The sequence below is a fragment of the Callorhinus ursinus genome, unplaced genomic scaffold, assembly GCF_003265705.2.
Source record: "Callorhinus ursinus isolate GAN/ISIS: 27379988/994484 unplaced genomic scaffold, GSC_fseal_2.0 scaffold18, whole genome shotgun sequence".
NCBI lineage: Eukaryota > Metazoa > Chordata > Mammalia > Carnivora > Otariidae > Callorhinus > Callorhinus ursinus.
Window position 1 is genome coordinate 18,508,196 of NW_027397080.1, and position 17,573 is coordinate 18,525,768.

The 17,573-nt window shown below is 54.1% G+C and overlaps 1 protein-coding gene across 1 annotated transcript in view; it reads left to right on the plus strand.

Annotated features, from left to right (window-relative positions):
* The first annotated feature begins 2,327 nt into the window (after window positions 1-2,327).
* The window catches only part of RUNX3 (RUNX family transcription factor 3), a 60,977-nt gene continuing 45,731 nt past the window's right edge, over window positions 2,328-17,573 (plus strand). Inside the window, exon 1 of the mRNA XM_025857186.2 lies at window positions 2,328-2,807. Within this exon, the coding sequence (XP_025712971.1) occupies window positions 2,744-2,807 (64 nt within the window). The 5' untranslated portion in view covers window positions 2,328-2,743. The remainder of the gene's footprint in view (window positions 2,808-17,573) is intronic.

Here is a 17,573-nt window from a genome sequence, read left to right on the forward strand (position 1 = left end):
TCCCTCAGGGTGACCAAGTTACAGATTGCTATAGGGGGACCCACTTTTACACATGGAAAAAACAGCGAAGCATGTTAGGGTGGGCTGTTTGAAACTGGAGGTGGTGTTAGTAGATCGGAAACAACTCCTGGGCTGGGAAGCAGGGGGCCAGGGTTCCACTGACTCACTGGGTGAGCTTGGGGGAGTCTCTGCCCCTCGGGGGACTTCAGTTTCCACTTCTGTTAAAGAGGGTCTTTCCTGCCATGTCTGTCTCTGATCTGTTTCACAATGTGGCGGACTCCAAAATGTTCCAAATGTAACCAGGAGGCCTGGGCCCCTTGGCAGGCTCCATGCTCCACTGACTCAAACAGCCCTGCCCAGGCCGGGCCAGCTGATTGGCTCACAATGGGGGCCGTCTGTCCTCCTATGTGACCGACGCTTCTCTACCTGTGCCTACTCATTACAGACCCCAGACTGCGTCACGGAGACTCTGGCAAGGAAACAATGTCTATGGTGCCCTCACCCGGTTGCCTGTCCCTGCGAGAAATGTGTTATCCCCATTTGACAGGGAAGGAAACTGAGGTCCAGAGAGAGGGGAAGTGACTTACCCCAGGTCTTGCAGCTGGGATTCAGCAGAGCTGAGAGTGAAACTCAAATCTGACTCCAGAACCCTGTGGCTTTTACCATAAACCTGCTTCCTCCCTGGACAAATGACAACCCACCACCGCTACCACCACCCACTCGCCATTGAGGAACAAAAGACTGAGCCTTCACGGGGCTCCCCAGGAGACCCAGGCAGCGAGTTTCCAAGGGCGTACTGTTCCCTGGTGACCAGTGTGGCTGTGGGCGGGAACCAGGCTCTGTGGGGCTGTGGACCAGCCCCTCCTCCTCCTGGATGCCCCTCCTGCTCCCTGTTGGCCCTCAGAGACCACCACGAGTGTGAGGATGGTTTCCGGGGCCTGGCTCCAAGCTCAGGCTCCCTGGGAGAGGCCAGAGGGCAGTGCCCAGGTGGCAGAGGGCTTCCTGAAGTCTCAGGACTGAGCCCAGAGGGCACTGCAGGGTGCTGTGGGATTACGGCTGAGACCAGGCTAGTAAATCAGAGGCTGGTGTTCTAATCCCACTCACAATACTCTGTGGCCTTGCACACGCTGACTTCAACATCCTGGGCCTCAGTGTCTGACCTATGAAATGGGCAAGTAGAGCTTGCAAGGGAAACCGTGAAAGCCACCACACTCCACCTCCCACCCCAGCCCCCACCTGACCGGGCTTCTGGGGACAGAGTGTAGGACTGAATCATTTCCCGTGTCTTTTCTACTTCGGAGTCCCTCTGAGCCTTGAACCTTCTGGGACATGAAGGATTCCAAAAGTGTCCCGATAAAGGGTAATGGCAGGGGTGTGTTTGTTGGGAGTGGGGGGGGTGGGGGGGTGGGGACTGCCATGGAGGCAGGGAAGCCCAGACACACTCGGCTAAAACAGAGAACCCCAAGGAGTTGAAAGTGGGCAAAATGAACAAAGGGCCTTGAATGCCAAGCTCAGGGCTCAGAACCCAAGCTCCGCAGAGGGCTCCTTGGGCATGGACGGCCCTGCTGCTGGCTTTCGCCAGGGAGGCCTCAGTGGGCAGGCTGCACTGGGGTGATGCCACTTCATGTGTTTCCCTTTGTACTTAATCCCAGCTGCCGTAAAATCCCCCTGAAGTGCCACACATGTGGACGCTTCTCCCTGGCAACAGCAGTGGTGGACCATGGCAGGGTGTCAGCCGCAGCCCCGGGGCGGGGGCCACGGAGGGGAGCCTTACCACCCGCTGGTGGGTCTGGTGAGAGCCCTCGGGGCTCCCAGCCCGCCCAGGCCAACACTGGCCTTAATTAAAAATGAGTCTCCTTACAGGATCCAAACCACCGCCCAACCACCCCCTCTAACTGCTTTCAGTTCTGCTCCCGGGCCGCGTGCTGAGGCCAGCCCCACAAATAAAAGGCATCACTTTTTCCCCCCTCTCTTTCTCTTTCTCTCTCTCTCTCTCTCTCTCTCTCTTTTTTCTTTTTTCCAAAAGGAGAGAGAGGCAGCCACAAAATCTTCTAAGAGGCTGTGACGTCACAGCCCAGGTGACCCCAGCCCAGCCAATGGGCCAAGGCCGCGAGCTGGCTTCTTGCATCCTGTGAGCTGAGGTTGGGTTGACACTGTGAAGGCCTGGTCCCTCAACCACAGAACCACAAGGCCAGGCCCTCGGCCGCCTTCAGGGCCCTGCGCGGGTGCTGGTTGGCTCCTGATCCTCCCCACCCCCGGGCCGCCCTCGCACCCACTGGAGCCCGGGCTCTGTCGGGGGTGAGCCTCATTCATTCATTCCCCGTGGCGCTGATGTTGGGCCTGGCTCTGCTCTGGCTGCCCTGTGAGCTCCTCTGCCCTGGCCCCTTCCCGCCATCTAATGATACACTCTGCATACGCTTCTGTTGAAAATTTGTGGCTAGACATTCCTGTGGGACTGGGAATCCAAATTCTTGGGTACAAACAGAAACTTACTTTCCTTGGGGATTTTTTTTTCTCTCTCTCACTCACACACGCACTCTCGCGTTCTTTCCTTTTTTCTTTTTCGTAGCAATAGGGGAAAAAAAAAGACAAAACAAAAAAAAAACAAACAAACAAAAAGCGACACTACCACCCCCCCTTCTATTTTCAAAAGTAGCTAGGGAAAAATAAAACGACAGCCAACCAAGTCAATCCCAAGCCAACCCCCTGAAGGTCTGATTTCTCGCCTTCCTCAGAGAGGGGCATGGCCATGGCATCGAACAGCATCTTCGATTCCTTCCCGACCTACTCGCCAACCTTCATCCGCGGTGAGTAACGACTGCCCAGGGCCCTGGGCTGATCCTTTTGGGTGGGGAGCTGTGGCCAGGCCCCGGACGGCATCCCTCCACCGACCACCCTGGCTGCCTTCAAGTGCATGGCCTGCCCCCCTAAATCCGCTGCGTCCTGAAAGCCTGAGGTGGGAAGAGGGGTTGGTGGCCTCCGTGGTCTCCTGGAGTGGACTTTTGTGGGACTTTTATCCTCAGTTGGTGGGGACAGTAAGTGGTGGGGGAAATGGATGCCACGAGACCTCAGCGGCCGACCTCGAAGGGTCCTGGGGTGGAGAGGACACGGAGGGTATCCTTGTGAACTGAGGCTTCCTGCCTCACTGATGGGGCTCCTGGGCCCTGCAGCCCTAGCCCCTGCCCCTCCACCCGAGCTCAGGCAGACGCGGGCTCCGGGACACACTCAGGTCTCCCAGAGCCAGGCCGGCTTCTGTCAAGAGCCACGGACCTGGAGATCTTTCGGAGGACCTCTCCCAGAATTTCCAAGTCATCCTGGGCCGAGGGAAGCAGAGAGAGGAGAAGGAGGCTACAGGGTTTTGTGGAGAACTTGCAGAGCTCTGGGATGCACCGAAGCTGACTGAGCGTTGGGGGAGCAGGCCTGGGGAAGGTTTACAGATTTGGCCACAGGGGAAAAGAAAGTGTTTCTGGGTGGCTTTTGCCTCTATTCATGGCCTAGAGCAACCCAGAGGTTTGGGCTCCGTCCTTCAAAAAGGATAGGGTTCCTGGGTCCCCCACTTGGAACCTCTGATGGAGGCTGGGACTCAGGGAGAGACTTGCTGCCTCTGCCTGGCTCTTAGGGCTGATGAGCCCTGGCCTCAGACAGCCCCCTGCTGCCTTCCTCTCCCTTGCCCCCCAGCAGGAGTCCAGATGGGGCTGTGGCACCTGAGCCTGGGGGTCCAGAGGCCCTGAGCTTGAGTCCCAGGTTGGTAGCTACCTTGCCCAGTGGCCTTAGGCAAGTAACGTAACCTCTCTGTGCCCCAAACGGAGGCCCCTCTGGCTGTGACATTCTGATCGTCTGAGGCTGGGGATGGGCTGTGTACGAGGGCAGTGCCTCGGGGTTGTACACGGAAACAGGTTCTCCTCTAGAATAGAGGGGCTGAATGGGATCTAAAACTCCAAGGGCGGTGGCGGGGGGGGGGGCAGGTGTTGGTGTTTACTTTCCTCAGCTGAGGTGGTCAGCATTGCCTTTCCTCAGCTGAGATACAGACGTTGGTCTGACTGTCTGTCTGCCTTTCTGTCCATCGGCCCGTCCCACTGCTGGCTAACAGAGTGACTCAGAGCCAGTCCTTGGGCGGCCAGCTCTGGGCAGGGACCAAAGTGCATTTGAGTGCTTATTGTTTAAAGGTTTCTGCAAGGGCTTATCTGAGGTGGGACCCCTTCCTCCTGTCTGGAGAGAAGCTGAGGCAGGCTATACAGCTGCAGATGGGGACGGGGGGGGGGGGTTGCTGCCATCCCTGAGGCGGATGCACTCCCGCCAAACCTGGTTGTGGCTGGTGACAAGCAACAGCCTCAGGTCTGGGAGCTGACAGCCGTGGCTCCTTCCTTCAAGCTGCTCCTATTATAACGCTATTCCCTTTGTAGTCCCCAGAGCTAATTAAAGGCAGTCTGTGGCAAGAAAATAAGAGTTTATAAAAACCATTTGCTGGGTCTTTGTAATCTGTGTCTCTCCCTCCATGAGCAAGATGGAGAAATGTACAGCTTAAAACAAAGGAATCTTGGGAGACAAGACTAAGGAGCTGCCAACTAAGATGGGTTCCTGAGGCCACAGAGCCCGAGATGGTAGAGAACAGCGCAGAGGCTGAGCGAGAAGGGAGCTGGTGGCTTTGGGCCCAGTGTGAGCCCAGAGACAGGAGGCTGCTGGGCACAGCAGGCTGATTCCTGGTGGACAGGGACACAGATGTGCTTTGTAAGCCAGGGGCCGTGGGGATGGCTCCAGGTCTGGGGTCTGAGGCGTCTGTCCACACTGGCTGGCCCCTTCTCTCCTGCCCAGCTCCATTCCCCATGTTCTGCTTACAGCACACTTACTTGGGGGATCTGTCCCCCGAGATTCACAGGGCTGCCACCACCAATTCTGTCCCCAGAGAGATACAACCCCTGGGTGCTAAAATCCTGGGCTCTACACTGCCCTATGCAGGGTCCTTAACCTGTTCTGGGCCACAGATTTTTCTGGAGCCTCAGGAAGCCTATAGAGTCCTTCTCAGAATCACACTTTTAAGTGCAAAAAAACCAAATCTGAAGGACTGTGCAGGAAACCAAATCTATGGAAATATGGTTATCAAACTATAAAAAAAAGCAAGTGGTGAGACTGTGACCACGTGCCTCTGTCGTGACACATGGAGCGCAGAGAGCTCAGGAGCTCCAGTAACAGCCACCACAAGGTGGTGACGAGGGTAAATGGTGTTTCCAGATCACCTGTGACAGCCCTCACGACCCTGAAGAACATCTGTGATTTCAACTGGTGACAAAATCACTGTGGAAAGAGAAGCTGCATTTTAGTTGGAGGTTCGTGAAAGGAAACATGTCATGTGTTCCCAGCCCAGTGCACAGACGTCCTGAGTTCAGGGCAAGCAGGACCTCCAGGCCTACTGCCCCAGCCCCCCAGCAGGAGGCCATGCTGGCGGGGGGGGCGGGGTCCTCAGGACCCCAAGACGTCACCCTGGGGAGCTTTCAAACACGTGGCTTCCCAATTCCCAAAGGTACCTCAGTTCACTGTGAGGAGGAGGTCTGGGAAGAGGGCGGAGAGCCATCCCCACCGTGAAGTAGAGGGTGAGGAGGAAAGGGGGCAAGGCTCAACCCAGAAAGTTGGCGGACTGACGGCCAAGTTCCAGGCACCGAGATGGAAGGAGCGAGAGGGCACGGGGTCTCCTGGGGCGCCCCTGGGGCCCCAGCAATTCTCCATTCTTCTGCCTCCTCCTCTGCTGGGACTAGCCCCAGACAAAGCGTATTTATTCCTCTCTTTGACAAATGGAGACGTTGAGGCCTAATGGCTTTGACTCAGACGTACTACACCACTGTGGGCAAGTCCCTTCCTCTCTTTGGGCTTCAGTTTCCCCAACTGACAAACACAGGCAAGGGCCTTGAGGATGCCCAAGGGCCCATCCACAGCTCTAAACTGCCCGTGAGGCCCTTCTCTGGGGCAACCCCCTCGCAGCACACCCCTTAACTGCACCCATGCGGGCAATAGTGCTCCCCACTGGAGTACTCTTCTGGGGAAGAAACTGGAGGAAATGGGCCTGAATTGCTACACGCAGGATTTAGGAGACCCTGGGGAGGCAAAGGTTTCCATTTATCCGGGATTCCCACTAAAGCTTATCAGGGAGTAGAGTATGGAGATTCAAGCTCAGGCTCTGGATTCTGACTCTGCCCCTCGCTAACTGTGTAGCCTGGGGCAAGTCATTTCACCGCTCTGTACTCGTTTCCCCATCAGTAAAATGGGGATGATGATTACACCAAACTCACAGGGCTCTGGAGAGAATTAAATGAGCAGGGTGCCTGGCACAGAGTGCATGCCCAGTAAACATCCTCATTCTTATAATTTCCATGAGCCTGGCCTTGTGCTGGGATCTTGGATACAAGGGTGACTGGGTCAGCCTATCTGCCCTTGAAGAGCTCAAGGTCAGGTGTGGAAAGAGATGAGTAACCTGAAAATTGCACTGGGGTGTGATCAATGTTATAAGGAGGGAAGAATAGGGGTCTAGAAGTTCAACGAAGGGGACTAGCCCACCTGGAGAAAGGGAGAACAATTCCCCTGGAGAAGTGACATTCAGGCTGGGTCTTGCATGGTGAAGAAGTGACAAAGGGGGGAAAGAATCCCAAGAGAGAGAATGGCCTGGGACAAAGGTTTAGAGACAGGAATAAGATGACTCTGGGCACCCTTGGGATGGCCCAGAGTGAGCGGAAGAGCTTGAAGGACAGCCGGTCTGTCGGTCTGTCTGTCGGGCCACCGGTCCAGCCAAGATTCTCTCAGCAGTGGTTGGGTAGTTGGCCGGTAGCTCCTCCCCTGAAGACGCCTGGGAGAAATGGAAAATGGCCTCTCAGGCATGAGGCAGGCCTGGGTGGAGGCAGGGGTTGGACAAAATGGCACCAGGCAGCTCTAGCCCAGATGGTCTGACTCAGAGGTCACTGGACACGGAGGAAGCTGCCCAGACCAGAGAGTCAGTCAGTGTCCTTTCCTAAGCTCTGGGCAGTAGCCAACAACAAGGGACTCTCCTGGTTTCTGCACTGAAAGTCCCAAACCCCGGGCACCGCAGGACGGTTCGTCACCCTGAGTGGTGTGCCCATGGCAGTCTCCCCCTCCCCCGTCAACGCTGGGAGATGAACAGGCTGACCAGACGGACCGCCAGCCATCCTGCGCCCACTATGGTGCTTACCTGGCGCCACGTCTGCTGGGCCCCTCTGACGGTGGCTCCCGAGGCCACCCTGCACACACCCGTCTCCCCAGACCACCCTGTCTGTCCAAAGTGCCCCCCAGGGAGACATTCCTGGGAGCCCCCCACCCACCACAGGGTCTGGGCGGGCATGAGCTGGCCCCACACAGTGGGACTGTGTGTCCAGGCCTTACCCACGCCCACTACGGCAGCTGGCGGCCCCCAGCGGCCCCACTGGTCACATAGAGGGCCCATTGACGCCTGGGCCTTGAGGCTTGAGGTGGCCGCATCAAAGCTGAGGCTTGCTTAGTTGCCTGAGGGAGTGGGGGAGTTTATGCAGGGGAGGGGAGCCGGGAGAAGGAGGCCCCTGAGCAACGGGGCCTGAAAACCTGACCTTCCAGAAGGCTCTGAGAGGCAGGGGAGAGCAGCATCCTCTGATCCCAGCCTTGCCTCTGAGCCAGTCCAGACTACTCAGTAGGTGGGGAAACTGAGGCCTGGGCTCAGAGTTTGGTTGGGGGGCAGGGGAGGGCCCGGCGGCCAAAACACCAGTCCTTATTTCCGTCTCCTGGAGACGCCTCATCTGCAGGCCCGCTCTCAAATCCACCACCCAGAGTGTGCCCCCTGGTAGCTGGGGAGTCTCATCCCATCTTCAAAAGGAGCTCAAACACCCCCTCTGCCAGGAGTCTTCCCCGGGACCACCTGCAACCACCAAAGAGCCTTGGCCTCCTCCAAGCTCTCAGTCCCAGGGCCAGCCTTGGTGCTCACCTTAGTGCCGAGTATCCTGCCTTACTTGGTGGAAGTAGAGGGAAGGAGGGAGGGAGGGAGGAAGAGCTTTAGTCCCTGGTGGAGCCCAGACCCTCTGTCACTGGCCTTGAAATAGCACCTCCCAAAGGCAGCCCCCAACCCACCCCGTGTGAGGGAGGGGACTGGGAATTGTGGGCCTGGGGTTGGAGCGAGACCCAGTCGTACCTTGAGAAGTTACAAGAACCAGAAACAGTGAGCCAATACAGGAAAATATTGGAGCTGGCAGACAGAGAGTGCCACCTCTCATTAAATAGATGGGGAAACTGAGGCCCAAAAAGGAGTCTAGTCTTGTGTCAGGTCGAATTCAGCAGCAAGAAACCAAGTTTTCTTGTCTACCCAGCAACAGACAGTCCACCTGGCACATAGTGTAGGAGTCAGGCTGACCAGCTTTGTGCTGTTTTGTAGGCAACGCGTTAATTCACCTCTCTGAGCTCAGTTTTCCCCTCTGTGAGATGGGTCTGGGAGCACTGACCTCCAAGGGAGCTTTCACGGAGTGAACGGGACCTGCTCTGGAGCCCCATGCATGGGCTGGTGGGCAGCAAGGGCTCACTCAGCGGTCTGTCCCAGGCTGGGCTAGGGCCACGCGCTGCACCTCCAATTCTATCACTTGCCAAGGTAGATGTTCTCAGGGCCAGAGACGGGTAAGCATGGAGGAGACTATAGAGAGACTGTGAGGCCCCTTGCCGAGGGCTCTCTGGGACGGTGGTGGAGAAGAGAGTGTTCTTTGGGGACAAGGCAACATAAAATGTGGTTACAAGCCCAGGCTGCAGCCGGGCACTGCCACTTCCCCGCTGTGTGGCCTTAGACAAAGCGCTTCACCTCTCTGAGCTCAGTTTCCTCATCTTTAAAATGAGGAGAACAAACAGTAGCTAATTCAAAGCTGGTTGGGTAGATTCAGTGAGAATATATATTATGTGCTTAATGCAGGGTCTGGTGCAGAGTCAAGCCATCCATAAATGCTGGAAATTGTTCCTATTTAATGCCCCCACCCCCTGCCTCCTGAGGAAGAGCCTGTCTGACTCTGAGCGGGAGAGGGAAAGTGAGGCAGCTGCCTGTCTCCTCTCAAGGCCCAGCTTACTGGCCACACACACCCCCACCCCCCGCAGATGCCTCCCTGGGTCCTCTCCCTGTCCCCTTCAGGCCTGGGGAGTGCCCTGCCCCACCCTCACTCACCCCCCCCACCCGACACACACACACACACACACACACACACACACACTTGTGGAGAAGGACCACCTAGGGTTTCATGCTAAATGGGTGGAGGAAAGGGAGGATGAATGGGCAAGCAATTGAATGAACCAGGACTGACCAGCCTGGGAGGTTTCCAGTGGGCCCCCTCACTTCCCCTTGGCCGGCTGGCTCATTCTTTGAAACGGCTTGCTGGTGGGAGCCTGAGCACTCCCGTCCAATCGGCACCGCGGCATGAAGGTTTAGGTTCCTCTTTGGGGTTTTCTTTTGCGTCTGGGAAGTGTTTTTGGCAAAAGGTTCAGACTTACATGTGGGCGGAAAGGGTGGATACCCATAACTTACGATTTGCAGGGGTGACCAAAGTCGGCCCCCCTCAAAACATCCTTCACTGTGTGACCTGGTGACTAAAATTCCACCTTGAGCACTCAGCTACTCCAGGGCGCCCATCTGGGTCCCTATAGTCATGATACTTTGGAGCCAGTGGGTCCGCCTGGCCTGCTCACTGTTTATTTTATTTTTTAAGTTTTTGTTTATTTAGATAATCTCTGCACCCAACATGGGGCTCAAACTCACGACCCCGAGATCAAGAGTCTCATGATCCACCACCTGAGCCAGCCAGGCGCATTCACCTTTGTTTAGAGGAGAGAGGTGGCTGGGTGCAGAGCAAGCAGAAGGTATTAAGGGAAGGGGAAACTCAGGGCTCTCAGATGGAAAACAGGGTGAAATGTAAGGGGTTGGAGAGGAGAGGAAAGGTTCATTTTGGTCATGCCCCTGCCTGAAACTCAACTTCCCTGGGTGCTCTGTGGCTGAGCATCAACAGCCCCACAGCCCCAGGAAGTGCCCCCCACGCTGAGGATTTCCCTGCAGTCCTACCTCAGTGGACCTGAGTCCTGCTCCCTGCCCATGGAGGAAGTATGGGGTGGGGGGCAAAGCCCCTCCCAGGGTTCTGCACACCCTCCTATCTTAGGAAGATGTGTCAGGTCCAGGAAGGTTGGAGTGAGGAGCCCCATGTTAGGGGTGGTAGGGGCCCAGGGGTTCCCCCTACAGGGCAGCCATATACCTCCCCAAAGAGGAAAAGAAGCCAGCTCTGAGCACAAGGCAGCTTTAGAAAAAAGACTGGAAGGAAAACACTAAAATGTCCTAGTTAATGCTACACAGTGCAATTATGGCAAGGAGCCTTTGTCACGAATTATTTGGCGATTGAGTGTTTTCTAAACCTGTAAACACTGAGCTGGGCCTCCTACCGGCCTAGGCTGCAGCGTGGGGCCACTCCTCCCCTCTCTTCCTCTTGCCAAATCCCCATGCCTGTCATCTTCCTCCTGGGCCCTACCTCCATAGGACGCAGAGGAAGGGTCTGACCTGGGGTGGGCAGAGCCATGCATACAGCAAGTACTCAGGAAATGCTCGTGGCCTACATTGTAGTCCCAGTCTGGAGACCGTTTTCCTGGAATGCCCCGGGCTTGGGATGTGATGCGGACCAGTTGGAGCTGCTGATCTGCCAATGGACGTTTATTGAACATCGACTGTATGCATGCCACACACTCTTCTGGGAACTGGGGATACAGGAGCAAACAAAAGGCAAAGATCCCTCCCCTCCCCCCCCCCCCCACCCCAACCCCCCTGGAGCCAATGTTCTAGTGACAAAGCGTGACAAAGCGGAAAGAGTTCACCTCTGGAAAATGCCCCAGGGAGATAGGCCAGCACCCCTCTGGTCTATGCCCTTCCGGTCTATGCCGAACTTCAGCCTTCTGGGACTTCCATAAATGCTCCCGGGAGCCCATTAAGTCTTCATCACAGCTATCCCTACCTCTCTTGCAGAAATGAATACATAAGCAGACTCAGTAATGGTATGACTGACTGACAGTAGCATTTGAGGAGAAAGGCAATGAGGAAGGGATATGGGATCCACATTTGTTGACGACTTACTATGTGCCAGGCCCTGTGTGGTTCCTTTGCAAGAGTATCTCATTTCACTTCATCTCTTCAGTAATCCATGTAGTAGGGGGTATTGTTATTATAGATGGGGAAACTGAGGCTCAGCAAAGGGATGGGACTCACCCAAGGTCATGCAGCTAGTAGCTGGTGAAGCCCAAATGCATGTTAGAACCTGTCTGTCATCGAAGCCAGCCCAACAAAGCTCTTCCTTCTACCTGGCAGACATCTCTTCTTCTTGAAGGCCCAGGAACTTACCACCTCCCTGACACCCGCAGGCAAAGTAATTTATATCCTCCTCTATGCAACCAATGCACCTCTAGGCCCTTCTCAAATAATTCCAGACGGCTTCACAGGAAAGGTAGAGTCTGAGATGAGTAGGTCTGGGAAGGAAGGAACATTGGTGGTCCAGGTAAAATTAATGTTGTGGGCTAAGGGGTAGAAGAAGGATCACATAGAAACGGTTTCTTAGAGATGGGAGAGCTTGTGGGTCTTGTGGAGAGGTTGAGGGAGAAGAGGCTGGAGGGGAGGTGGGCCAGGCCTAGAGGTCAGGCATGGCGTTCAAAGCAGGGAATCCAGGCAGGATCCAAGCTGGGCAGTGATGTGGGACAGAGCATCCCATGATGCACCAGGCCGCCTCTGAAATAGACCAGTGTAGACGTGCACCTTGAGCGCAGGTATGTGTGTGAACAGAGACCACAGGGGCCCTCCCGCACCCACTCGCAAGCCCTACTTTTGTTACTCTCCAGACACACATCTGAGAGATCGAAGCATACTTTTCTCAGGCACGTAGAGTGAGTGCTCCATAGATGGGCACAGCTGCGGTCTGAGAAGGACAAGGGCACTGGTTCAGAGCTGTCGAAACTCGACCCATCCTGGGGAGAATCCCAGCACTGGGCCGGTGACACAATTTGCAGGGCACAGCACAAAAGGAAAACGTAGGGCTCCCTGCACCAAAATCATAAGGAATTTCAGGATGGCAACCACAGAACATTAAGCCAAGCATGGGCTTCTTCTAAGCAAGGCACCGTCAGCAACTGCATGGCTTGGGTGCCCAGGAAGCCGGCCCCGCCTAGAACAGCCCTAGGCTTGGGGGTAGGGGGTGCTGGGCTTGAGAATAAACCTCTGTCTGCCTTTCCTTCTTTTGTGTTTTATTCCTTGGACTTGTGCAGGCTTCCACTCTTCATGAGTCCACAATTTAAGAACTACTACTAATAATAAATTAAGCCTAGGGTAAGATCATACCTTGAAGCTTTTAGAAGCAGCAAGAACTAATTAGGGAAAACACGAGTCCATCAACATCCCCACCCCACCTGCATTTTATGTTGTAGATCTCCTGAAGGATCTAGGAAATTTAAAAATCAACTCTCATCTCAACACCCAGAGAGAAAGCCATTGTCACTCGGTCTATTTCCTTCCAGACTATTTTTCCCTGCGTCTGGCGTTTACCTCTGGAGTTATCTCTTCTCTCCATGGGTGAGGTCAGGTGGAGACATACAACATATCCAGGAACCTTATCAGGAATGTTAGTAATCATGATACGTGTACATCAGGCTATGTCTGGGAAGAGACTAGTGTAGCTCTGTCCAACAGAACTTTCTGTGATGATGGAAATGTCCTAGGTCTGTGTCACTCAATGCTGTAGCCCCTTGTCACGTGTGAATATACGCACAGGCTGTCCCTAAAATGTGCCCGCCCAGTCCGCAACTAGCACAACTGAGGGACTAAATTTTTAATCTTATTTCATTTTAATTATTTTAATTTAAATAGCCACATGGGCATGATGGCTACCTTGTTGGGCCATGCAAATGTAGGAGAGCGTCTGCCCGACTGCTCACCCAGCTTTATCTCTTGGAATGAGATTATGGACTTTTTCTTTTTCCAACTCGAAATGTTTGAAAAATCTTATACACAACAAGCATGGATTGCTTTCGTCATCAGAAAAAAGCTACTAAAGATTTTTAAATTTGTAATACATTCAATGTATGGGGGGGTACACTTCAGATTTTTAAAAACAAATCACTGGGGGAAGACTGATCCTGGCAGAATGAGATCTATTTTTACTTTTCCTATCAAAGTTCAGAACAAGAATGTGGGGTTTAGAATCAGAAGCTGTGGGTTTGTCTCCCGGATCTGCCACTTACTGGCTGTGTGGCCATTTAACCTCCCTGAGCCTCAATTTCCTCATCTGTGAGATGGGAATATTGACGCTACTGACCTCCCGAGGCTGCTGTGGGGACTGAACCAGACAGCGAAGGGGAGTGCACAGGGGGCCCGTGGAGCAAGGGAAGAGCTTTAGTGCAGATGATTTCTGCAGGGGTGGAACCATGCCTCTCTGTGAGGGGCATTACTCACAGTTCTCGCTCGCTCGGCTCTGTCTGCCATTTCCTAGAAACCAGGAAATGAGGGGGGCATCTCCCACCGTGTGTTCAGCAGATGGTGTCAGGTGTTGAACAGAAATAAAGGGGCTCTGTGACCAAACAAGACTGGGGAAGGCTGTATCAAACCATGTTCAACAGAGTATTATGCTGAAGGACTTTTCAGAGCCTTTAATATGCTAAGGAACACAGGCTCCTCCTCAGGCTGGTGTGCTGAGGAATCCACTTTGGGAAAAGCTGTTCAATCCACCCTGGCTACAGGCCCCGTGGGGGCAGGGAATTATTTTTTTCAAGGACAGAGGAAATTGTTTAAGACTTGAAAGAGAAATTAGCGGGATCCTCAGTGCAAAAAGGAAAATACAAAATTGGAATTAATAAATGCATTATTGTCTAGGAAATAGAATTATAACAACTCAACTCTTAAATAGTTATAATATTAGCAGAAAACACTTACATCTAGCTCTTACTAATGCCAGGCACGATGTGCTTTACATATCTCTGCTCATTGAATCCTCAAAACCCTATGAGACAAATGCTATTATTAAGTCAGTTTTATAGATGAAGAAACTGAAGACCAGAGAGGTTAATCCACCTGCCCAAGGTCACCCAGCTGGGGTTCCACCCCAGGCAACCCGCATCTGGAGCCTGTGCACCTCATCACAGCACCGTAGCTTTGAGCTAATCAAGGTATTCTCGACGGAGGTATATTCCTTCGCTTCCACTGTTCCCCTTTCTGGGAAGAACTGATAGCACTTCCACAAGCCTGGTCGATCAGAACCACTTTCTTGCTGGGTGAGTCAACACTGGGCTTCAGTTTTCTCATCTGAGAAATGGGTCACTTGTCACCTGAGGACCAAAGAGGGGAGATTTGTAAAGAACAGTGCATGGTCCATTCAGAAGGCACTTGACGTATGGTGGCCCTTTTTCACCAGGGCATTGACGGGGAGCCGAGGCCGGAGAGGGCAAGGAACAACATGGTCGAAATTGAGCTTGGCAAGCACTCCAAAAAAGCCGGGCCAGAATCCCATGGTCCAAGCAAAGGGCTTCTTTCTCATCTGGCCGGGGCCTGTGTTATCCTTCTCGTGACGGCACTGTGAGCACTTTGGTGGGGGCCTCTTCCTCTGAGTTCCTCTCCCTGGGCCCCCAGCTCCCCTAGGGGTCCCTCCTACCGAGTGCAGATTCTGTTTGATCCAGCATCATGCCCGAGCCTACTGGCCTGGGCATCTTGCAGAAGTTCCCTGGAAATCCCCCTTCAGCTGCCCCATGCGGGGGGAGGGGTATGCACACACACCTGCCTCTGCCTGTTTAGGGACCCCCATGCTTGCCTGGTGCTCATTCTTCTGCCCTGACTCACCCCTGAAATTGACTGTGCGAGTATTGGGCTCGACACTTTCCATATATCACAACCCTACGGGGTCAGTATTTCATCCAGAGGAGGAACGTGAGAAATGAAGGCACTTGTCTAAGGTCACGTCATTTAGAAGCAGTATAGCAGGCCTTCAAAACCAGGCTCTGCCCAACACTTCCACAGGCACAGCCCAGTGCAGGAAAGGCAGTTGCTGAACACCCATGCAATCCGCTACGCACCCCCACACTTTCCCTGCTCTCCTGCATGTCAGGGGCTTTGTTGCTGCGGTGGGAGTTGGGTGGTTGACCCTCATATCCGAGGTGGGTCCTTCCCTCAGGCAGGGCTGACTTCTCAGGCTGCAACCCAATGGGGAAGCACAGGGCTCCGAGCTCAGAAGGGGCTCCCACGCTTGGGTTAATGCTCTGCAGCTACCATCTTGAAATTCTTATTTCATCTTGAATTTCATCTTTGGATTTGTGCTTTGTAAGTGAAGTCAGATGAGACAGAGGAGCCTGTGGGGACTTGGGGCCTGGGCTCTGTCCTGCCCGCCCTCCCACAGGCAGGGCCAGGCGTGAGTGTGGGCATGGGGAGGACAGGTGCACATGACCCACACACCAAGGTTTTGTGGGGGAGCAGATGTCTGTGAGGGTCTGCACTCACCCCACAGTGTCCCCATGTCCAGGGGAGTGCAACATTAAATAGGAAATACAAACATCATGACGAGTCAAGAGATGCCATGGAAGAACGCTAGGAGCTTTCAACAGGGATTCTATTTGTTCTGCAAGTTAGGTAGCTGGCCCTGCCTGAGGATTGGGTGAACACGTGCAGTCCCCAAAGATATAGTGCGGATGGCAAGGGAGCCCAGACCCATGCTGCTTTTTTCCCACGTGAGAGGGGTGACAACTCCTCGGGTCATCTCCTGGGGCATCCTGGGCTTTGTCAGGAAGAGAAGACCCAGTCGAAGGGCCTGGGGAGGTGCAATTCCTTCCAGTGGCTGGCCTGAGTTGGGCATTTCTGCCTGGGACTGCTCAAGGGTACACGCCAGCTCAGACTTCCGGGGCAGTCCCATACCCTGAGCAGAGGCTCATGTCCCAGCTAAGCGCAAGAGGGGATCTGGACTTCTGTGCCCTCCCTGGCTGGACCAGGCCCCAGGCCAACACTCGGCCCCCTGCCCCAGAGAGGCTTGGCCCAGAAGAGTGGGCCAGAGGTGGTGGGTGGGCTCCTGATGGCTTCCCTACCCACCCGGACAGTGGGCTGGTCAGACAGACACCTGACCTGGGCTTTTAGATATATCACAGCTGATGAAAAGCTCACAGTGGCCCCTACTGACTGAGGGAGGCAGGACTAGGCTCAGTCAGTGACATCCTGAACTTGTGATCAAGCTGTGCTCAAGGTTGGGGCTCAGTTTGTACCCATTCAGGGGGCTCAGAGGAGGGTCTTGGATGTCTTGTTCACAACCAAGCCCCCAGTGCTGAGCTAGATCTAACTCACAGGATGGGCTCAGGAAATACAGCTGGGGGAATGAATGAGTAAACACAGTCTGCTCAGGGAGCCCAGCCCTGGACCCTGAGAGGATTTGAACTTTCAAATCAGCCAGACCTGGCATCTTTGCTCTGCCGCTCCCTTCCCTACGGCTAGTTGCCTTCCCTTTTGCTCAGTTTCTTCATCTGCACAATGGGGAGAATGACAGCACAGAGAATTTACTAAGACGATATTTCAAGCGCTCAGTTCCGCCCGGAGCCCATGGGAAATGCTCAGTGTGTGAGAATTAGTAACATTATATTAACGTTCAGAATTTTCTCTCTGGCTCTCAGATTTCAGGCCTCAGCATTTTTTGATTGTTTTTCTAGAGTTTCCAATTTTTTCCAGTGTGCTCATATTAGGGCTGACCCTTGAACAACATGGGTTTGAACTTCAAGAATCCACTTATACGTGGACTTTTTCCCCCCATAAACACAGCACAGCACTGTAAAAGTATTTTCTCTTCCTTCTGATTTTCTTGATAACATTTCCTTTTCTCCGGCTTACTTTATCGTATAGAATACATGTGACATACAAAAAAATTAATCAACAGTTTATGCTATCAGGAAGGCTTCCAGTCAGTAGTAACTAAGTTTTGGGGAAGTTGAAATTTATATGCAGATTTTCATATGCTGCACAGGGGTCAGCGCCCCAACCCTCACACTGTTCCAGGGTCAAAACTAGTTTTATCACAGGGGCGGGTGTGTGTTGTGTGACGGACCTAATCGATGCTGTGTCACGGACCTAATCGATGCTGTGTCTTAACAGCATTGTTTTAAACAGACAATAAATGAAGGGAGGCAAGTCAGAGTCAGCTTCTGTCACATATGCCCTGGGGTCCCAGCCTCCAGAGGCCCTGACAACATTTGAGGTCCTGTGGCCCCCGCCCCGGGCATGCACCCCTGCCCTGCATGTGCCCCTCCCCCCATGCATTAGCCTTCAGGTCAGACCAGCACCAGCGAGGGGTTCTGGGTAGGACCTGTGGGTGTGGTGGGGCCTCCGTCACAGCTCAGCAAAGCCCGGCCTCCACCTTAGGCCCCGGCACTCGCCCCACCCCCACTGTGCACCTAGGAACATGCACATGCTCACACAAGCAAACATGCAAGAGAGGCCACACCCACTACAACAGACACCCAGACTTTTCAGGAACCCCTGCCCGTGGGGACCAAGGGACACCTGGTGATGTGGTCTGAGGGAGGCCGCAGGGGAAGCT